The sequence below is a fragment of the Sphaerodactylus townsendi genome, linkage group LG06 (genome assembly GCF_021028975.2).
Source record: "Sphaerodactylus townsendi isolate TG3544 linkage group LG06, MPM_Stown_v2.3, whole genome shotgun sequence".
Lineage (NCBI taxonomy): Eukaryota > Metazoa > Chordata > Lepidosauria > Squamata > Sphaerodactylidae > Sphaerodactylus > Sphaerodactylus townsendi.
The window spans coordinates 129772642-129792030 of record NC_059430.1 but is presented as its reverse complement, the minus strand read 5'-3'; the positions used below and the strand labels follow the sequence as shown (position 1 = coordinate 129792030).

Below are 19389 nucleotides of genomic sequence, written 5' to 3'. Positions count from 1 at the left end.
CTGGGGAACTAGATTAGCCTGTGCACTGCAACACATGCCAGATGGGTGACCTTGAGCTAGTCACAGTTCTTCTGAGCGCTCTCAGCCCCACCTACCTCACAGGGTGTTTGTTGTGAGGGGGGGGGGGAAGGGAAAAGAGTTTGTAAGCCCCTTTGAGTCTCCTGCAGGAGAGAAAGGGGAGAATATAAATCCAACTCTTCTTCTTCTATTATTTATTTTGAAAAGTACTGCCACAATAAAAAAAGGCACTCAGTTCATGTCCGAAGCATTATTTCTAGCGACTGTTAAAAAACAACCCTGCTTTGTCAGGAGGGAAATGGAACTCTGTACATGCTCAGAACTGCCCTGCTCTTAAACCATTTAAAAAACCCTTCGGCCAACTTTGCACGTGCAGAAGCCCAGCATCATTATTATTATTATTATTATTATTATTATTATTATTATTATTATTATTATTATTATTATTATACAAAACAGTTACACACAGCAAGCAAGATCAATATGCTGGATTTTGTATTACATCACACGTCGGACACTTCCCAAGCATCTAGGACTGTGTGATGTATCGACGAATAATGCGTGCAGAGCCGAGTAGGGTGGCCTTTTGCAGCTGACATATGGTGATTTTGTCAGCGCCAATTGTTTTTAAGTGCCGTTCAAGATCTTTAGGCACTGCACCCAGTGTGCCGATCACCACTGGGACCACCTTTACTGGTTTGTGCCAGAGTCTTTGTAGTTCAATCCTTAAATCCTCGTTTATTATTATTATTATTATTATTATTATTATTATTATTATTATTATTATTATTATTATTATTATTGTTTTGTTGTTGTTGTTGTTGTTGTTGTTGTAGTAGTAGTAGTAGTAGTAGTAGTAGTAGTAGTAGTAGTAGTAGTATACCGCCCTCCCCCCGACCTCCCCTTGCTGCCACCTGGAAGCGGACTTCACCACCTGCAGCAAGCAAGCGGCGCCCAAAGAGCGAGGGAGGGCAGTAGAACTACAACCCCCAGCAGCCTTTGCGCTTTGAGGCAGGGGAGTGGGCGGAGCCAGCAGGCCGGGAGGCAGGCCCGGAACTGGCCCCTTCCAAGAGGGCTCGGGCATGCGCCGTGATTAACCCGGAAGCCAAGGGTCCTGCTGCGGCGGCTGCACTAACGGAGCCACTTGAAGTTGCCCACCTGGCCCAGATAGGGGAGGTAAGAGATGGGAGGGGCCAGCAGGGAGAGGGAAGGCATGAGGGTTGCCACATGCTGGCAGAGGCCCTGCTCCTGTGCTTGCAACCGCTAGGCGTTCCTTCTCAGGCAAAACTGGAGAGGCACAACTGAAGAAATGCTTCTGCTTTTGCTATGGAGGATATTAAAATTGGGAATTTGCAGCCTAGCGTGTTATTGTGCATTTGCAATATTGTGGATTTGCGCCGTGCTATGATATTGTGCATTTGCAGTCTGGCATGAAATTGTGCATTTGCAATATTGTGCAGCCTAGCATGATATTGTGCATTTGCAATATTGTGCAGCCTAGCATGATATTGTGCAATTGCAATATTGTGCATTTGCGGGCTGGCATGATGTTATTTACACACAGCCTTAAGAGCCAAATAATGTGCCCACCAACAAAGCATCTTTTTGTGTGGCTGGATAGTGTAACGTTGTCACAGTGGAATCCGGCTTTTGTATAATTGTATCTTAGCATTTTTTTTAATATTGTCTGCAATTTGTATCTGGATATTGCCACTGAATTTAGAGCACTGCAGTTTCATAGCGTTGGAGCCGTGGGGTGTTTGGTGTTGCTTGCAGAAGGTAGCAAGGAGAGAACCATGCCAGGTATAATTCTATTAAACACAGTGTATGTTCCAAAATAAATTAAAACTGTTTATCAACACTGTTCTTGGGTCTGTTTTCCTTATGGTAACTGGCTTTATATGCTGTTTTACATACGCAGCAAAGGGTAAGTTTATGCCTAAAGTTGTGTTAAGAAAAAATGTACTTTTCCATTTCAAACCTTTATTGGCATAAATTAAACGACGTGCTTTTGAAGCAGAATGTGAAAGATTGTGTTCGATACATTGAACTTTAAAAAGTTTGACTCTAAAGTTTTTCTTAACAGCAGTTATAGGTCATATGAATGTGTCTCTTAGTTTGTCATAAAGGTGATTGTCCAAAAGAATGTGCATCACTGTGTCAGGAGTTTTGTCTCCACAGGTACAGTGTCCTTCTGAATAAGAGATTTGTTGGAATCTACCAGACAGGACAGATAAGGGAAATACCTTCGTCCTAGCTTGCATGAAAGCTTTACGAAGATAAAGTGTATCTAGAGTAGAAAGATATTTTGAATTAGGTCGCCAAGTTACCAAGGAATTAAGGAGAGCAGATTTTTGGTTCAGCTGGATGCAGTAATTGTTCCTCATTAACTTTTAGTCTTTGCTTAACTATTCTTAGGCTAGAGTGTACATCTAAGAGAGCCTAGGACTGAGATCAATTTGTATATATTCAACCTTTTGGCATATCTTCTTGGACCAGCTGGGAAGGTGGATATCTTCTAGCTCTAGCATGTGTGTGATTAGGCTTGGGGGCGGTGTCTTGGAAATGTATTTTCAACCAATATTTGATTGTAGTGATCCCAGCTCTCGTATCAACTAGCCATTTTCTGGTCTCAGCACAAATTGTCATGTGTCTAACACAGTTTGGCCAGCCAAACTGGTGTAGAAATCAGGCCTGATTTCACTCCGCCTCATCAGAAAAGGTGTGGATCCAGATTAGAAGTGTGTGAAGTAGTTGTGGGATCACTTTAGCGTTAAAGATACGCATTGCCACTGGAATCGGTTACCTTGATGAAAGCAGAAATGAGAATAGTCCCTTTCGCACATGCAGAATAATGCACTTTGAATGCACTTTGCGGCTATGTGGAATAGAAAAATCCACTTGCAAACAGTTGTGAAAGTGGATTGAAAGTGCATTATTCTGCATTTGCAGAAGGGGCCTAAGATGTACATTTAGCTAGTTTGATTGTGTTCTGTGGGTCGTCCATTTCATGTTATAATGGAAATTTAGACCTAGATACTTGGAGTGTCTCACCAGATTGAGTTGCCAACCTTCCATTTGTAAAGTATCTTCACAAGTATCTTCTCACAAATATAACTATTTTGGATTTGTCAAAATTAATGGCAAGTGAATTTTGTTGGCAGAAGTAGCTGGATTCTTGGAGGTAACATTTTAAGCCAATTTGACTGTGGAATAGAATTGGAGTGTCATTGGCATAGAGCAGTGATGGCGAACCTTTTCGAGCCCGAGTGCCCAAACCACAACTCAAAACCCACTTGTTTATTGCAAAGTGCCAACATGGCAATTTAATTTAATACTGAGGTTTTAGTTTAGAAAAAATGGTTGACTCCGAGGTGTGCGTTACCATCAGATGCAGTAAGCTTGGTGGTAGTGGAGGTACGAAGCTTCTACTTTGCGGAAGCAACCGGCTTGCAACTCTCTTCAATAGCGGGTGAATCACGACCCTAGGAGGGTTTACTCAAAAGCAAGCCCCATTGCCAGCAACCGAGCTTACTCCCAGGTAAAGGATCACGCTTTAGCTTTTCGCATGAAAATCAGTGGGGTTTAACAGTGCTTAACAGGGTTACCTACACTGCTTCCCCAAAACTAGGTCTTAGGTTTAATGCTAATAATCAAGCCTAGCGGCCCAGGACAGCCTAGATGTGTGGGGGGAGGGGGCACTCTGTTTGTGCGTGCCCACAGAGAGGGCTCTGAGTGCCACCTCTGGCACCCGTGCCATAGGATCGCCGCCACTGGCATAGTGTAGACGAGGGGTCGGATGGTTTCCTAGCTTGGGTGGATGACCATCAAACCCCCCTAGATGAAGAGCCAGATCGCTGATGAAAAGATTGAAGAGGTACGGTGTGAACACACAATCTTCCTTTACGCCTTTGTTTACTGAGATATTTGTACCGAAATTCTTTGCACTGAAAAATCCAGTTGGATTACTTTTTGGTTGGAAATCTATTTGATTTGAGGTGTAAACTTGACCTTTGTCATATAGGGAAAACTGTGTTTCAAATAAGTCCAGTTACTATAGAGAAAACAACGAGCAGTGATTATAAACTGTTTGATTTATTCTGCAACAGAATAGTGTGTTTAATGGAATTATATCTGGTACAGTTCACGCCTTTGTTGTTTACTATAGTATCGTGTACCAAACCCCGCTCCCCTCATTTAGTGCTCTTCTTGGAGAAGATGGCAACCCCCCCTTGGGGAAAGCAGGAAAAACAGCTGGTGGGAAAAACAGCTGGCGGCCAGGGGTGGGAGCATTGGGCTGGTTTGCAAAGGGAGGAGGGAGTGACTCCTCTGGCGAGGGAAGAGGGGAACCAAAAATGACACCCGCTGTTCTGGGCTGATGGGATTTAATTAATTTCAATAAGCCTTTATTGGCATATACACGATAGTATAAAATTACAGTTCCAGTTAAAAAGTGAAGAGTAAAAAACTTCGCGTTTGTCATACATTCAGCTTACAAACTTCTGACAACAACTTTGCCGCTATAAGGCAACAATGAAAATCCTGACAATTTAAAAGCGTAACTACTGGTACCTTATCTGATTCAGTATAATCAATCACAGGGTCTATAGCTTGGGATAACAGGCTGGATCGGAGTTCTTGGTATAATAAGCAGTTCGGGAGAATGTGTGGGATGGAGTCCAGCTGTCCTATGCTACAGGGACAGAACCTCTTATCGCTTGGAAGACCTTTAAGTCTTCCTCTGTGCAGCGGAGATGGCATGATGTTAAATCTAGCCAGCATATAGGCTCTCCTGTGTATGGGATTTGTGAGCGCTGTAATATAATAGGCTGGGTCTCCCTGCGTGAAAGGAATTGACATATTTGTCGGTGAACAAGATTTATTTGCCAAGCTCTGCAGTTGTTGATAGTCCATTGCTAACAGCCTCTCTTTAATGAGGGCAAAAGTTTCAGTGAAGGTTAGCATATTGAAGGAGTCACTGTCATAACCCAGTTCCTCGATCTTTGCTGTAACTATTGTGCACCATTTTGAATGGTGGAGTTCACTCAAGGTAAGTTGGGTCAATTGAGTTTCTGGAGCTTCGGTAGTGAATATTTAACCAGAATTTTATAATGATTAGCCAGGCTGATGGGATTTGTAGTCCATGAACATCTGGAGAGCCGCAGGTTGCAGACCCCTGCTCTAGAGTGCAGTCTATGTTTTGACTGCAGAGGAAGCTAAATTGTCCTGCAGGGAAGGTGTTGGAAGAAAACTGGACTTTGGGGGCTTGAGTTTCTGTTGGGGTCCTGGATATGCCATGCTCCAGATATCAGTAATCAGAATCCCCAGGGCCAAAGCCAGCATCCAGAAGAGCACCCATTTGTGAGTGTATGCACTGTGACCCTGTGATACTTTATTCCGGTGATCTTTGTGTTACAATAGCCACAGACTAGGGTTGTATACAGTGGTGGGATCCAAAAATTTTAGTAACAGGTTCCCATGGTGGTGGGATTCAAACAGTGGCGTAGCGCCAATGGGGCTGGGCGGGGCACGACGAGGGCGGGGCCGGGCATTCCGGGGGCGGGGCATTAATAATTTCTCTGTTACTGTAAAAAACTCTTACTGTAAACCAAAAAGTTCCTAATTTTCAGCTGGTATCTTTCTGTCCATAATTTAAACTCATTCTAGCAAGTTCTATGGTCTACTGCCAACAGAAACAACTACTTCTCCTCTAATTGATTGCCTGTCAAATACTTAATACTTTCAAATACTTAATTTTGTTTCTAGAAATCAAAAGAAGGAGACTTTCCTTAAACAAGGAACTTGACCATCTTTCTAAAACATGTTTTTAAAACAGCCCAACAGGGAGAATTATCCCGTTTTCTACCTTCGCTAACCAGCCACATAGGAAACAACAGGACTTTGTGATTTTTGGACCTAATGGAATTTCTAACGGAAAAGCAGACCTAATTAGTATCCCCCTCTCGGCACACACCAATAATTAGTAACCCACTCTAGGGAACTGGTGAGAACCTGCTGGATCCCACCTCTGGTTGTATATCATGTCTACTGCTGGAAATGGAATGGAATGAATAAAGTTTATTTCAGTTTGCTTGCCTGCCACTCTTCCACCCAGGAAGTTTAGGATAGCCTGGGCGCGAGCCACAAGACAACCCCGCAATCACTATTGCTGGAATGCCGTTTTGAAGAGTGTAAAATCCTGACATTTTCCTAACCGGCTTTCGGCAGCTGCCGGCACAGGAAGGTCCCTGTCGGAGAGCGTTCTGCCGCACAGTTGCGAAAGGTGGAATGCAATTAGAGCTCCGAAATCAAAGGCCTCGGAAATACTTACAGGGGTGTGTTCGCACATCAGGTTGTTCAGCAATGCCCGGGAGCGCTTAGTTCTGTACCCTGTGCAGTTTTCGCCTCGACTTTATCAGTGCGGCCAGCCTGTAAACTTTCTTTGCCTTGCTCTGCGTTGGAGACTTACACGGGTTAATTACACAGTTCCAGGCAAAGCGGTTGATGGTGAGATTTAGTTTTGAGTGTGACATTTGGCAGGAGATCAGCAGCGGAGCGCTTCCGCTCTTCCTGCGCAGAGGCACTTTCTTCGATCGGCCTTGGGACTCTCGGCCATCCTGGTTTTGAGGTGGTTGAGAAGTTCTTTACAGGCTGCATCTTTTTGCGTTCTCGGGTAAGCTGGTAAGGGCTAGGACAGTGGTGGCGAACTTATGGCACAGGTGCCAGAGGTGGCACTCAGAGCCCTCTCTGTGGGCACGCTCAAACAGAGTCACCCCCCCCACACACACACACATCTAGGCTGGCCTGGGCCGCTGGGCTCAATTATTAGCATTAAACCTAAGACCTAGTTTTGGGGAAGCAGTGTAGGTAACGCTGTTAAGCGTTGCTAAACCCCACTGATTTTCATGCAAAGAAGTCAAGCACGATCCTTTGCCTGGGAGTAAGCTCTGTTGCTGGCAATGGGGCTTGCTTCTGAGTAAACCCTCCTAGGGTCGTGATTCACCGGTTGGAAGAGTTGCACAGTTGCTTCAAAGCAAAGCCACCGACTGCCACCAAGCTTACTCCCGAGTAACGCACTTGGAGCCAACCGGTTTTTCTAAACTAAAACCTCAGTATTCAGGTTCGATTGCCGTGTTGGCACTTTGCGATCAATAAGTGGGTTTTGGGTTGCAGTTTGGGCACTCGGTCTGGAAAAGGTTCGCTATCACTGGGCTAGGAGCATGCTGTAAAGAGGGGAAGTCTCCCATTCAAATCTCTCTTTCGCTGTGAATTCATTAGGTCTCCTTTGTCTCTCTCCCACAATCTGGAGATGAGGCTAGACCGGTATAAGGATCAGGATCGTGTGTCCTCATGTGTGTGAGGCACTTCAGCCGTTCAGAAAGCACTTTACCCATTTGAATTTTTATTATTGTCAACACTGATCACAGCCCATCAATCTTTTCGGAACTTTGCCATGCTTATTCGCAATTGCTGGCTGAAATTGGAACCAAAGAAGACGGACCACCACCACCCCCGACCCCCGATTATAACATCAAATGTTAGCACACTCTGCCACAGCAATGTCTTAAAAACAACAACGGAATACATGTTTTTGAAACTGTAAAACAACTTGATGATCAGTTGAAAAGAAATCTTGCTTGAATATACTTTATTGTTTTAAAAAAAGAAAGAAAAGGGCATGTAGCAAACACACCCACATAGAACAACAAATAACAGACAAACAACAACAAACACAAATATTTTACATGTCAAGCTTCCACGGCTATGACTGTATAACAAGTTCTATACAATCCAAACCGATAAATCTCAGAAGCTGTTATAAAGAAAGACAATTGTAGAAACTTCCCCTTCAACCTATTTCATATACTTTGTTCTAGAATCTCGCTATTACACCTGACTGTTCTTAATTCATTTAACAATTAAAGAAAAGGAAAAAAGTTTGTCTATAATAAGTGTTTTATATTAGTACATTCTGTTACTCTATAAATATTGTTTCTTAATAGTTTTCTATCCTATGTAACCCTTACACCTAATAAAAAAAAACCAAGAAGGTTTAATCTAATATAACTTAATATTCAATCTTGAATTGGCCCTGGCAAAATCTATGTAAATGTAGACAGGGGATGTGTTTAGGAACCGGGATTTAGCTGTTTGCAAAACTGCATACTCGGCGCGCAGGAAGGTCCAAATCCATGCTGTTATATTTGCAATCTTGTCCCCCAAAGGACCATAAATTTAGCTCCAAATCCCACCCCACCACAAGAAAGTTGCTGGGTGTATGTCCGTGCTGGCAAACCTATGGCGCTCCAGATGTTCATGGACTACAATTCCCATCAGCCAATTGGCCATGCTGTCAGGAGCGAATGGGAATTGTAGTCCATGAACATCTGGAGCGCCATAGGCTCGCCACCACTGGTTGTATGTTCATGTGTATATCTTCATATCCTATTGAAGGTACTAGTCAAGGCCTCCAAAACCTGCCCCAGACTTGGCGTATACAAGCTTTTGAGTCACACAGAAGTTTTGAACTTGCACGATTTGACCCATCCAGCAATAGGCTGAGTCAAAGTAATTTCTGTGCCTTTGCAAACAGTTTCTTTGGGTGGAAAGGAAAAAAATACCTTTTTTGTAATTTTTGAAGAGAGCTGTAGGGTAGAAGATTTTCTTGCCTGAAAACCAGGTGCAGGTTTAAAGAGCCCACTTCAGAGGCTGTACAAAGAGTGGCACGTAAATGATTTTTCTTAACCTTGAGTGATTTTTCTTAGCAATGATTGCCACCTAACCTACTTCGCAGGGTTGTTGTGAGGATGTCGTGCTCCTTGGAGGAAAGGAAAAACAGTCAGGCCAAGAAACGCTGCCCTTCTCTCAATTCAGTGCCGAGCACGTAAATGAGTGACTTGCCAGCATTCTTAACTTTGAGTGATTTTTCTTTGCAATGATTGCCACCTAACCTACCGCTTCACAGGAGTTGTTTGTGAGGGATGTCAGTGCTCCTTGGAGTGAATTGAAAGGAAACAGTCCAGGCCAAGAAACGTAGCCCTTCTCTCCAATTCCAGTGCCGGTAGCAGCGTGAAATGAGTGACTTGCCAGCATTCTTAACCTTGAGTGATTTTTCTTTGCAATGATTGCCACCTAACCTACTTCGCAGGGTTGTTGTGAGGATGTCGTGCTCCTTGGAGGAAAGGAAAAACAGTCAGGCCAAGAAACGCCGCCCTTCTCTCAATTCAGTGCCGAGCACGTAAATGAGTGACTTGCCAGCATTCTTAACCTTGAGTGATTTTTCTTTGCAATGATTGCCACCTAACCTACTTCGCAGGGTTGTTGTGAGGATGTCGTGCTCCTTGAAGTGAAAGGAAAAACAGTCAGGCCAAGAAACGCTGCCCTTCTCTCAATTCAGTGCCGAGCACGTAAATGAGTGACTTGCCAGCATTCTTAACCTTGAGTGATTTTTCTTCGCAACGATTGCCACCTAACCTACTTCGCAGGGTTGTTGTGAGGATGTCGTGCTCCTTGGAGTGAAAGGAAAAACAGTCAGGCCAAGAAACGCCGCCCTTCTCTCAATTCAGTGCCGAGCACGTAAATGAGTGACTTGCCAGCATTCTTAACCTTGAGTGATTTTTCTTTGCAATGATTGCCACCTAACCTACTTCGCAGGGTTGTTGTGAGGATGTCGTGCTCCTTGGAGTGAAAGGAAAAACAGTCAGGCCAAGAAACGCCGCCCTTCTCTCAATTCAGTGCCGAGCGTCCCGGACAGAAACATTCACGTTAATGTTCTATTCCGAATGCCTGGCTTGGCTCTGAAACATGCACTTTAAAAAATAGCAATCAGAATAATGAATAAATAATGAATACATCAAAAAAAAAATTAAAAGTAGCCGGGTGGTTCCCTGGTTTCTTAGCATTTGCAATAAAACGTTTCTTTTTCCCGCAGCGTGCGGACAGTTTCCCAAAAGCAACGCCCCATCTCTCCCTCTGCCCCCTTCTCTCCTCCGTTGCTCATTTACAGCATGATTTGCAAGACGGTCCCTAACTGGGAGAGGGACGGGGGGGAAGGGGGGGAATCCAACCCTGGGTAGGCTGAGACTCTGCTGTCATCCATATATGGGCATGCCCCAAACGTGGCTTTGCGATTGGCTGCCCGCCTCCATGCATATGTCTGTCAACAAATGGCAGCGGCTGGCCCCGTGATGTCCGTGCGCGTGCGCGAGCCCGGAAAAAGGGGGGGGGGGATGTTTGCAATCTAGAGAATCCAGGGCTCTTGTTGTATTGCAAGGGGGGCATAAAAGGGGCCGGTGGAATGGGGATGCTGGCCCTTTAAGAGACCCAGCCGTCCCTCCCCAGACAGGAGGGGGGGGGGGTTGCCAAGAAAATCCAATGTACACCCCCCCCTGTTTTTTTTTTGCTCACCCGGAACCCTCCCCCTTTCTCCTTGTGTTTGCAAAAAAATAAAATAAAGAGGGTTCTGAATTGCAACCTGTGGGTTTAATTTAAAATATATATGTATATATATTTTGTTTTCCAGGCCCCCAAAGCAGGGATGTAGGGTGCAACGGGGAGGCCTTCCTTTTCCAGATAGCATCCCCCCCCCCCTCTCTCTTTTGGGATCACAGGTAAGGAAACTTCCCCTTTGGGGGGCTTTGGCAGCTGGCTTGTTGTGGTTGTTTTTGCAACGGGGCTCTGCGTCCGGTGGGTGTGAGAGGGGGTGCTGCACGGTGGGAGCCCCCAGTGCGAAGCGCTTCAAAGCAGCTGGTGCAGCGGAGCCAGGCGTGGGTGGTGGGGCGGGCGCGCTCAACACGCCCACCCTCGGCCATGCTCCCGTGCGGAATCCACAGACTTCCACCGCCCTACCCAAAGAGACGGGGGTTCCAGGCCGGAAGGCCGACCCAGATGGCCCAGCTTGACGTGACCTGGTCCCTTGCAGCTTCCCTGCACTTGGGCTGCTGAGGGTTTGCTTGGGGGGGGGGGGGGATCCCATCTCTTTCCCTGCCCCCCCCCCAAAAAACATGACCCCTTTAAAATGTGGATTTTTGCAAACAATTTTGCAAAAAGCAGGGTGCGTTCCTAAACCAGAATGCACTTCCTAGTCCAGTGGTGGCGAACCTCTGGCACGGGTGCCAGAGGTGGCACTCAGAGCCCTCTCTGTGGGCACACGCAAACAGAGTGCCCCCCCCCCCCCCACATCTAGGCTGGCCTGGGCCGCTGGGCTCGATTATTAGCATTAAACCTAAGACCTAGTTTTGGGGAAGCAGTGTAGGTAACCCTGTTAAGCGCTGTTAAACCCCACTGATTTTCATGCGAAGAACTAAAGCGCGATCCTTTACCTGGGAGTGAGCTCGGTTGCTGGCAATGGGGCTTGCTTCTGAGCAAACCCTCCTAGGGTCGTGATTCACCCGTTGGAAGAGTTGCACGGTTGCTTCAAAGCAAAGCCATCGACTGCCACCAAGCTTACTCCCGAGTAACGCACGCCTCGGAGCAACCGTTTTTTTCTAAACGAAAACCTCAGTGTTCAGGTTAAATTGCCGTGTTGGCACTTTGCGATAAATAAGTGGGTTTTGGGTTGCAGTTTGGGCACTCGGCCTCGAAAAGATTCGCCATCGCTGTCCTAGTCTGTGCGGGAGGGTCTTCTCGATCTCCCCCTGCGGAGAGCAGTCTGCTTTTCCGAAGAATTTCCCCACTAAAGTAATCTCGTGTGGCCCCCTCCCCTAGTTGCTTCGGAGCGAAAGACAACTTTGAAGTGACCAGGGTCAGGAGAAATTTGGGGAGAGGGAGAAGCGTTTACCTGTTGCAGGTAGGGGGGGAGTCAGAAGTAGCAACCGATGTGCCATATTTATTTGCTGGGAAGCATTTAGAGACGTTTGCCCCACAGGGCAAGGGGGGGACAACTTTCTAGCTGGGGCCAGAAGATCGATGCTTCTTATGGTGGTTTAAATAGGCACTAGGGCTGTTCTGTTTCTCCCTACCTGAAGCACTTCATGTGGCAGAATTCATTTGCCTGGGATACTGATCTTTGGGCAGAAGCTTTGGCTGGACTAGAACTCTTTGTCTTTACTTGCTAACTTTCTGTCTGCAAGGAGGTTGGTTTGGAAGTGCCTTAGGCCATGGGAGTCTTAGTCCCTGCCCTCACCCCCCACCCCCCCCCATTTGTAGATGGTACAGTTCAAATGCAGGTTTACCATCTCCAACATTAGAGTACAGCCCCATTAATTTGTTTCTTGCTGCCCTCCCCAATATTTGGGTCTCCCCAGTATCTCAAGCTGGGGTCTGAGAATCTTTAATATAGGCTTAGATGTCCACAAACCTACGCAGTGGCGTAGTGGCTAAGAGCAGTGGCTAAGAGTAGGTGCACTCTGATCTGGAGGAACCGGGTTTGATTCCCAGCATTGCTGCCTGAGCTGTGGAGGCTTATCTGGGGAATTCAGATTAGCCTGTACACTCCCACACATGCCAGCTGGGTGACCTTGGGCTAGTCACAGCTCTACGGAGCTCTCTCAGCCCCACCTACCTCAGGGTGTTTGTTGTGAGGGGGAAGGGCAAGGAGATTGTAAGCCCCTTTGAGTCTCCTATAGGAGAGAAAGGGGGGATATAAATCCAAACTCCTCCTCCTCCTCCTCCTCTTCTTCTTCTTCTTCTTCTTCTTCTTCTTCCCCCCCCCAAGGGGGGGCACCTAGAGTGAATTACAATATCCTCCTCTTCTCCATTTTATTTTCACAACAACCCTTTGAAGTAGGTTAGTATGTGACTCACTCAGGTAACCCAGCAAGTAGACTTCCCTGGTTTAGTGAGGATTTGAACTGGCTTACTGGCCTACCATGCGGTGGAAACACCCCCAGATGCTCCTGTCCCTCCCACCAGAACGGCATAGGAGGAAAGTATCGCTTCCCCATTCTTTTGGGGTTGCCGCAGTGGCCCTCTGTCCTCCTCTCAGACCTATTTGCAGACCTAGCACCCAAAGTCATGTGGAAGAGCTCTACTAGCAAATGCAGGGCATGCCGAGGAGAGCACTTTGAGTCTCCTTATAGGAGAGAAAGGTGGGATCAGAGGTGGGATCCAGCAGGTTCTCACCAGTTCCCGAGAGTGGGTTACTAATTCTTTGTGTGTGCCGAGAGGGGGTTACTAATTGGGTCTGCTTTTCTGTTAGAAATTCCATTAGGTCCAAAAATCATAAAGTCCTGTTGTTTCCTATGTGGCTGGTTAGCGAAGGTAGAAAACGGGATCATTCTCCCTGTTGGGCTGTTTTAAAAACCTGTTTTAGAAAGATGGTAAAGTTCCTTGTTTAAGGAAAGTCTCCTTCTTTTGATTTCTAGAAACAAAATTAAGTATTTGAAAGTATTAAGTATTTGACAGGCAGTCAATTAGAGGAGAATTCGTTGTTTCTGTTGGCAGTAGACGGTAGGACTTGCTATAATGAGTTTAAATTATGGACAGAAAGATACCAGCTGGAAACTAGGAACTTTTTTTACAGTAAGAGTTTTTTACAGTAACAGAGAAATTATTAATGCCTCGCCCCATTGGCGCTACGCCACTGTTTGAATCCCACCACCATGGGAACCTGTTACTAACATTTTTGGATCCCACCACTGGGTGGGATATAAATCCAAACTCCTCCTCCTCCTCCTCTTCTTCTTCTGAATGGAACCTCCATGTTCCAAGGCAGTCCACCTGACTAGCAGTGCCAGGAGGCAACATCAGGAGAAGGCCTCAGCCTCTCTGCCCCGTGGTTGACCTCCAGAAGAACTGGCTGGTCGCCGTGTGAGAAAGGATGCTGGGCTAGATGGACGACATGTCTGATCCATCAGGGCTCTTCTGATGTCCTTAGGAATGACCTAGCTTTAAAAAGGGGCTTGGACAGATTTATGGAGGAGAAGTCAATCTATGGCTACCAATCTTGATCCTCCTTGATCTCAGATTGCAAATGTCTTAGCAGACCAGGTGCTCAGGAGCAGCAGCAGCAGAAGGCCATTGCTTTCACCTCCTGCATGTGAGCTCCCAAAGGCACCTGGTGGGCCACTGCGAGTAGCAGAATGCTGGACTAGATGGACTCTGGTCTGATCCAGCAGGCTAGTTCTTATGTTCTTATGTTCTTATGACCGCCCGGGAGTGTATCCCAGAATCCTGTGCCTCTTGCAGTGTTTCCTCTGCTGATCAGTTACCGCACAGGTGTCAAACTCACGCCCCTCCAGATGTTATGGACTACAGTTCCCACCATCCCCTGCCAGCAGGATGCTGGCAGGGGGTGATGGGAACTGTAGTCCATAACATGTGGAGGGGCGCGAGTTTGACACCTATGCGTTACCGTGTGCAAAAGTGTCTTCAGGGAAAGGCCGTCTCTTCCCCCTCTCAGCGCTTCTGTGCTGTGTCATCCCCATCCTGACAAGCGCCCCTTTCCTCAGCTGCCGTGTGACCGCCTCTGCCCTGCCCTGCCCTTAAAGGGCAGTAGTCAGATCCTGGCTGTGGTCCAGCTTCCTTTTCTTCTGCGGTGAACTCTTGAGTGTAAATTATGCAGGAAGTTGTATAGAACCTGAGCTGGCAGCCTGCGTAGCGGGCACAGAGTGCCAAGCTGTGTTCTGACAGCCACTGTGTGGGTTGGACGAGGGAAGGCCAGGACGAAGGCACGATCCAGCGGATCCGTAGATGTGCGTGCAGGAGCTGCAGGCCAGAAAGAGAACTCTGACACCTTCCGTATTTCCCTGTCTTTTTTTAAAGTTGCCAGGGTTTTTTTGTGGCAGTCGTGAGGACTATCAGCTTGGCATCGAAAAACAGAACGGTGTCATTTCCGAGATGCAAGAAAAAGGAACGGTGTGCAGATTGAAGGAAGCAGTTTAGAAATTTAGAAAATTGTTCCTGGAATGGGCATTGATAAGATGAATGGGATGAAAAGCAGGAGGGTGTCATGAATACATTTTTTAAAAAACAACAACAACCTTTATTTGGCATTTAAAAATAGGTTCTAGAGCATTGTCAGACATTTTTGAAATGCAAATCAAGGGTACATTCAAAGTGCAGACAGGAAGACTGTATATAGCAGTATACATTACTTAGAAAGTTCGGTCACTTGTAAAAGAAATTTTGCTACTTTTTCCAAGAGCATGACATCTGTGTTGTTTAACAGAAGCTCCACAACAGAACAGTCAAAGTCACTTTCAGATTTGTCTAGGGCCAGCCTGGGAGAGAAATTCCTGATGCCCACATATCTCGGACAGTCAAGAATAATGGGAGCAAGAGTCTCCACTTGATTTTTACAGTGTGGACAAACCCGATCCTGGAGAGGGATGGATAAGTAGCGACCCTTTGTAATGGCCGATGGGAAGGTATTGGATCTGGCCCTTGTGATAATCCATCTCTGTTGGGGTTCAGTTAATAATTCAAGATATTTGGCTATGTGCCCCTGTTCCGGTATTATTCCGACAGAGAGGGGTGAGCATGATTTATTTGCTTGCCCCAACAAGATATGATATTCCTGTTCTAGAAGTTTACTTTTCAAGGTTTGGAAAATTTCTCTGGGTGTCAGCATACAGAGATCTTCCAGTAATAAACCTATTGAGTAAATTTTTGATTTGAGAAGTTGATACCATTCGGAGGCAAATAGGTCTGGGCGCGCTGTGTACATGAATAAATTAAGCATGGCGACAGCTAGGTTCGAGTTCAGGACTGCCTTGGAAACCGACAAGATTTTTGGGGAGCCAACCCAGTAAGAGAGACAAGCGTTCCGTGATCAGCATTTCACGTTCTTATCTTTCCTGAAATTTTTTGTTAGATACTGCCCATGTTGCTGTCGGGCCACGAGGACAAGAAACCTGTGTTTAAAAGTGAAAGCTGACATTTTCAGGAAGCTAAATTCTTGTGCTAGTGAGGGCTGGCAGCATAGATGCCACCCCGCTTTTGGACTTTGCTTTTTGCAGACTTTTAGAACAGGAATACCATATCTTGTTGGGGCAAGCAAATAAATCACGCTCACCCCTTTCTGTCGGAATAGTACCAGAACAGGGGCACATAGCCAAATATCTTGAACTATTAACTGAACCCCAACAGAGATGGATTCTTACAAGGGCCAGCTGCAATACTTTCCCATCGGCCATTACAAAGGGTCGCCACCTATCTATCCCTCTCCAGGATCGGGTCTGTCCACACTGTAAAAACCAAGTGGAGACTCTTGCTCACATTATACTTGACTGTCCGAGATATGTGGGTATTAGGAATTTCTCTCCTGGGCGGGTCTTAGACAAACCTGAAGGAGACTCTGACAACTCTGTTGTGGAGCTGTTGATAAATAACACAGAGGCCGTGCTCTTGGAAAAAGTAGCAGAATTTCTTTTACAAGTGACAGAACTTTCTAAGTAACGTCCAATGCTAGATACAGTTGATCTGTCTGTGTTTTGAACGTACTTTTGATTTGTACTCCAGAAATGTCTGTAACGCTCTGGAGCCTATTTTAATATGCCTAATAAAGGTTGCTGTATTGTATTGTGACTTTGCTTTTTGAGCTTTGCCTGCCGGATAACGCCTCTTTCTCTCCCCGCAGGTCTCTAGATATCTCCCCGGAGTCTCCTGAAGAGCAGCTTGTCATGAGCTAGGGGGCAGCCGCCTTCCTCCTGTCGCTTGGCCATGAGAGAGCGATGGATCAGAACACATTCTCCCACATCCAGCTGTGGTGCCCGCGCCCCTTCGGCACCTACTCCCAGAACAAGCAATGCGGCGGAGGCCAGGTGAAGAAGACCTTTGGCGACTTCGCCTCCAAAGCCAAGGAGGAGGAAGAGAGCGGGAGCGAGGCCTGCTCGGAGAACACCCCGCCCGCCCCGCCTCCACCGCCCCCCGCTGTCTCCCCCAACTCCGGCCAGGTGGAGGAGGGGCGGGTGCTTTTGGACACGTGGTATGTGATCAAGCCGGGCAACACCAAGGAGAAGATAGCCTTTTTCGTGGCCCACCAGTGCAGCAGCGGGAGCCGGGCGAGCGCCATGAAGGTCAAAGGTAACTGGGGGAGCGATAGCTCCAAGGCCAAGCGCCGGCGGCGGTCGCACGACCCCAGCAAGAGCAAAGCCTGCCCCGTCAAGGCGAAGGACGCCAGCAAGGAAGCCGAGGACGTGTGCCTTTGTCCAGAGTCCCACGCCGATCCGGGTGGCGACACTGACCTGCTCTCGGTGGCCGAGATGGTGGCTTTGGTGGAACAGCGAACGGCGCTGGCTCTGCAGAACTACCCCAGACCGAGCCCCCTTGCCGCGCCGTCGCCCCCCATGGTTTTTGTGTCCACGGACCAAGAACAAGGAGATGGTGGGGAGAAGAAGACGCCGTCGTCGGGGGGCAGCTCGGACTGCAGCCGGGTCGCCGAGGCCGTGGCCCACTTTGAATCTCAGCAGCGGGAGCGGAACGTCCTGCGGCAGAACGGCCTGTGCCGAGAGTCCCCCGAGTGCGTGGCCAACTCCCAGCACAGCCCCGGCGAAGTCCGCATCGCTTTCCGGATCTCCAGCAGCCGGGAGCCGCGCTCGCCCACGGAGGGCAGCTCCGGCGCTCGCCCCAACTGCGTGTTTATGAGCTGCGGGGGCTCGCCGACCAGCAACGCGGCCCGTGCCAAAGACAAGATCACCTGCGACCTCTATCAGCTCATCAGCCCTTCCCGAGACACCCTCCCCAACAACGTCGACTTCCTACTGGCAAGTGCCTCCCCCAAAGCGGCAGATGGTTCTGGCTTGGAGCCCCCGGATATCGAGATGACTTGCGGGGAGAGTCAAGGTAGCTCTGGCAAACTGGAGGCTATCCCAGAGGGGGGCCGGCCCAGCGGAGAGAAGCTGGGTTGCCCACCAGGCCCCATCTCCAGGGACTGCGTGTCAGGCTTCCACGTTGACGTGGTCGTCACCGGCGTGGTGGACCAGTGCGTCTTCTTCGGCAAGGACAGCACCAAGAATATGAAGGAGGAGACCGTGTGCCTGACCGTCGGCTCTCCGACCCAGGAAGTGCTGTGTTCGTCTTGCGACGACCCGCCTCCGGGACAGCTCTTCTTCCTCCATGCCCAACCCCCCCGGCCCGAAGACAGCAAGGAGGGGGACTGTCCCTTTTTGGATGCCACCAGCGCGGGCGACGGAGGGTCGGAGCGGCCCGACGGGTCTGGACTGGAGCCGGCCGCCTCGGATACCTCTTTGTGCCGCCTCTACCGCCACGTCTCCCACGATTTCTTGGAGATCCGCTTCAAGATTCAGCGCTTGCTGGAGCCCCGCCAGTACATGCTGCTGCTGCCCGACCATATCATGGTGAAAATCTTCCGCTACTTGCCCACGCAGTCGCTGGCCGCCTTAAAATGCTCCTGCCACTATTTCAAGTATATCATCGAGACGTTTGGCGTGCAAGCCACGGACTCCCGGTGGAATAGGGACCCCTTGTATCGCGACGACCCCTGCAAGCAGTGCAAGAAACATTACGAGAAGGGGGACGTCTCCCTCTGCCGCTGGCACCCCAAACCCTATCATCACGACCTGCCTTACGGACGTTCTTACTGGATGTGCTGCCGGCAAACGGACAAGGACACGCCCGGGTGCCGGGTGGGACTCCACGACAACAACTGGGTGCAACCGTGTGACATGTTGCGGGAGAGAGCTGCCCGGAGGGAGGACGGGAGGTGAGGGGCGGAGCGCAGGGAGGGGAGATTTTGAGGAAGGGATCCTCATTTCTCTCTCCGCTGTGCTTGTGTGCAAAAGGGTGTGGTAGTGTGAGTGTGCTTTATGAGAAATTTTGTTGTGTTGAGGTTTGTTTTGGGGGGGGTGGGGGGGGTTGTTCCTCGCTGCCCCCGGTTGTGTTTGCAGATTGAATTTCATTTGTCCCCTTTCCTCCTCCTCCTCCTCCTCCTCCTGTTACAGAAAGGAAAAAGCGGGGAGGGGGAAAAAAGAAGTATAAAGAATAAAAAAAAATAAATTCAAAAAGAGCCACGGGTTCCCTGTTCGACATGCCTCGGCGGAGGGGAGGGGAGACGGGCATCTTCTCATATCTTTGACGGCCGTTGCAGCTCATTTCCAGGTTTCGGGCGATAAAACAAATCGAATGCCAGACATTAGGCTGTTCGCTTTGGGGTCCGTAAAGCCATCTGTTGCCCGTCACACGGCACGGGACAGGTCTCCTCGAAGTAAAGCTTGACCTACAGGTGACGCTGGTTGGTTCTGAACCTCTTTTTGGGATAGCATTCTTCTCTCTCTCCCGCCCGTGCCCCAGCACTCTTCCCTTGTGAGCTTCCAGCCCTTGCCACGCTTAACAAATCGCTGGCGCGCAAGGAGGCACCCGGTTTCCTTTGCGTCAGATCATCCCGCGCTCGTGCCGAGCTGGCCTGCACTGTCCATTTAAACTGGTTTCAGGGTGCTTTTGCTCACGACTGCCGCCGAGGAACTCTGGAAA

General features: G+C 48.2%; 1 protein-coding gene across 2 annotated transcripts; it reads left to right on the top strand.

The window, feature by feature from the left end:
• Positions 1–1116: 1116 nt before the first annotated feature.
• On the top strand, positions 1117–18923 carry FBXO46 (F-box protein 46). 2 transcript variants are annotated; one of them, XM_048502210.1, is made up of 3 exons: positions 1122–1194; positions 10541–10628; positions 16538–18923. In XM_048502210.1, the coding sequence occupies exon 3, from the start codon at positions 16632–16634 to the stop codon at positions 18624–18626; it is 1995 nt and encodes a 664-aa protein (XP_048358167.1). In that variant the 5' UTR covers positions 1122–1194; positions 10541–10628; positions 16538–16631; the 3' UTR covers positions 18627–18923. The 2 variants fall into 2 exon arrangements, with proteins under 2 accessions (XP_048358168.1, XP_048358167.1); XM_048502211.1 differs by lacking the exon at positions 10541–10628 and having other exon boundaries at positions 1117–1194.
• Positions 18924–19389: the final 466 nt, after the last annotated feature.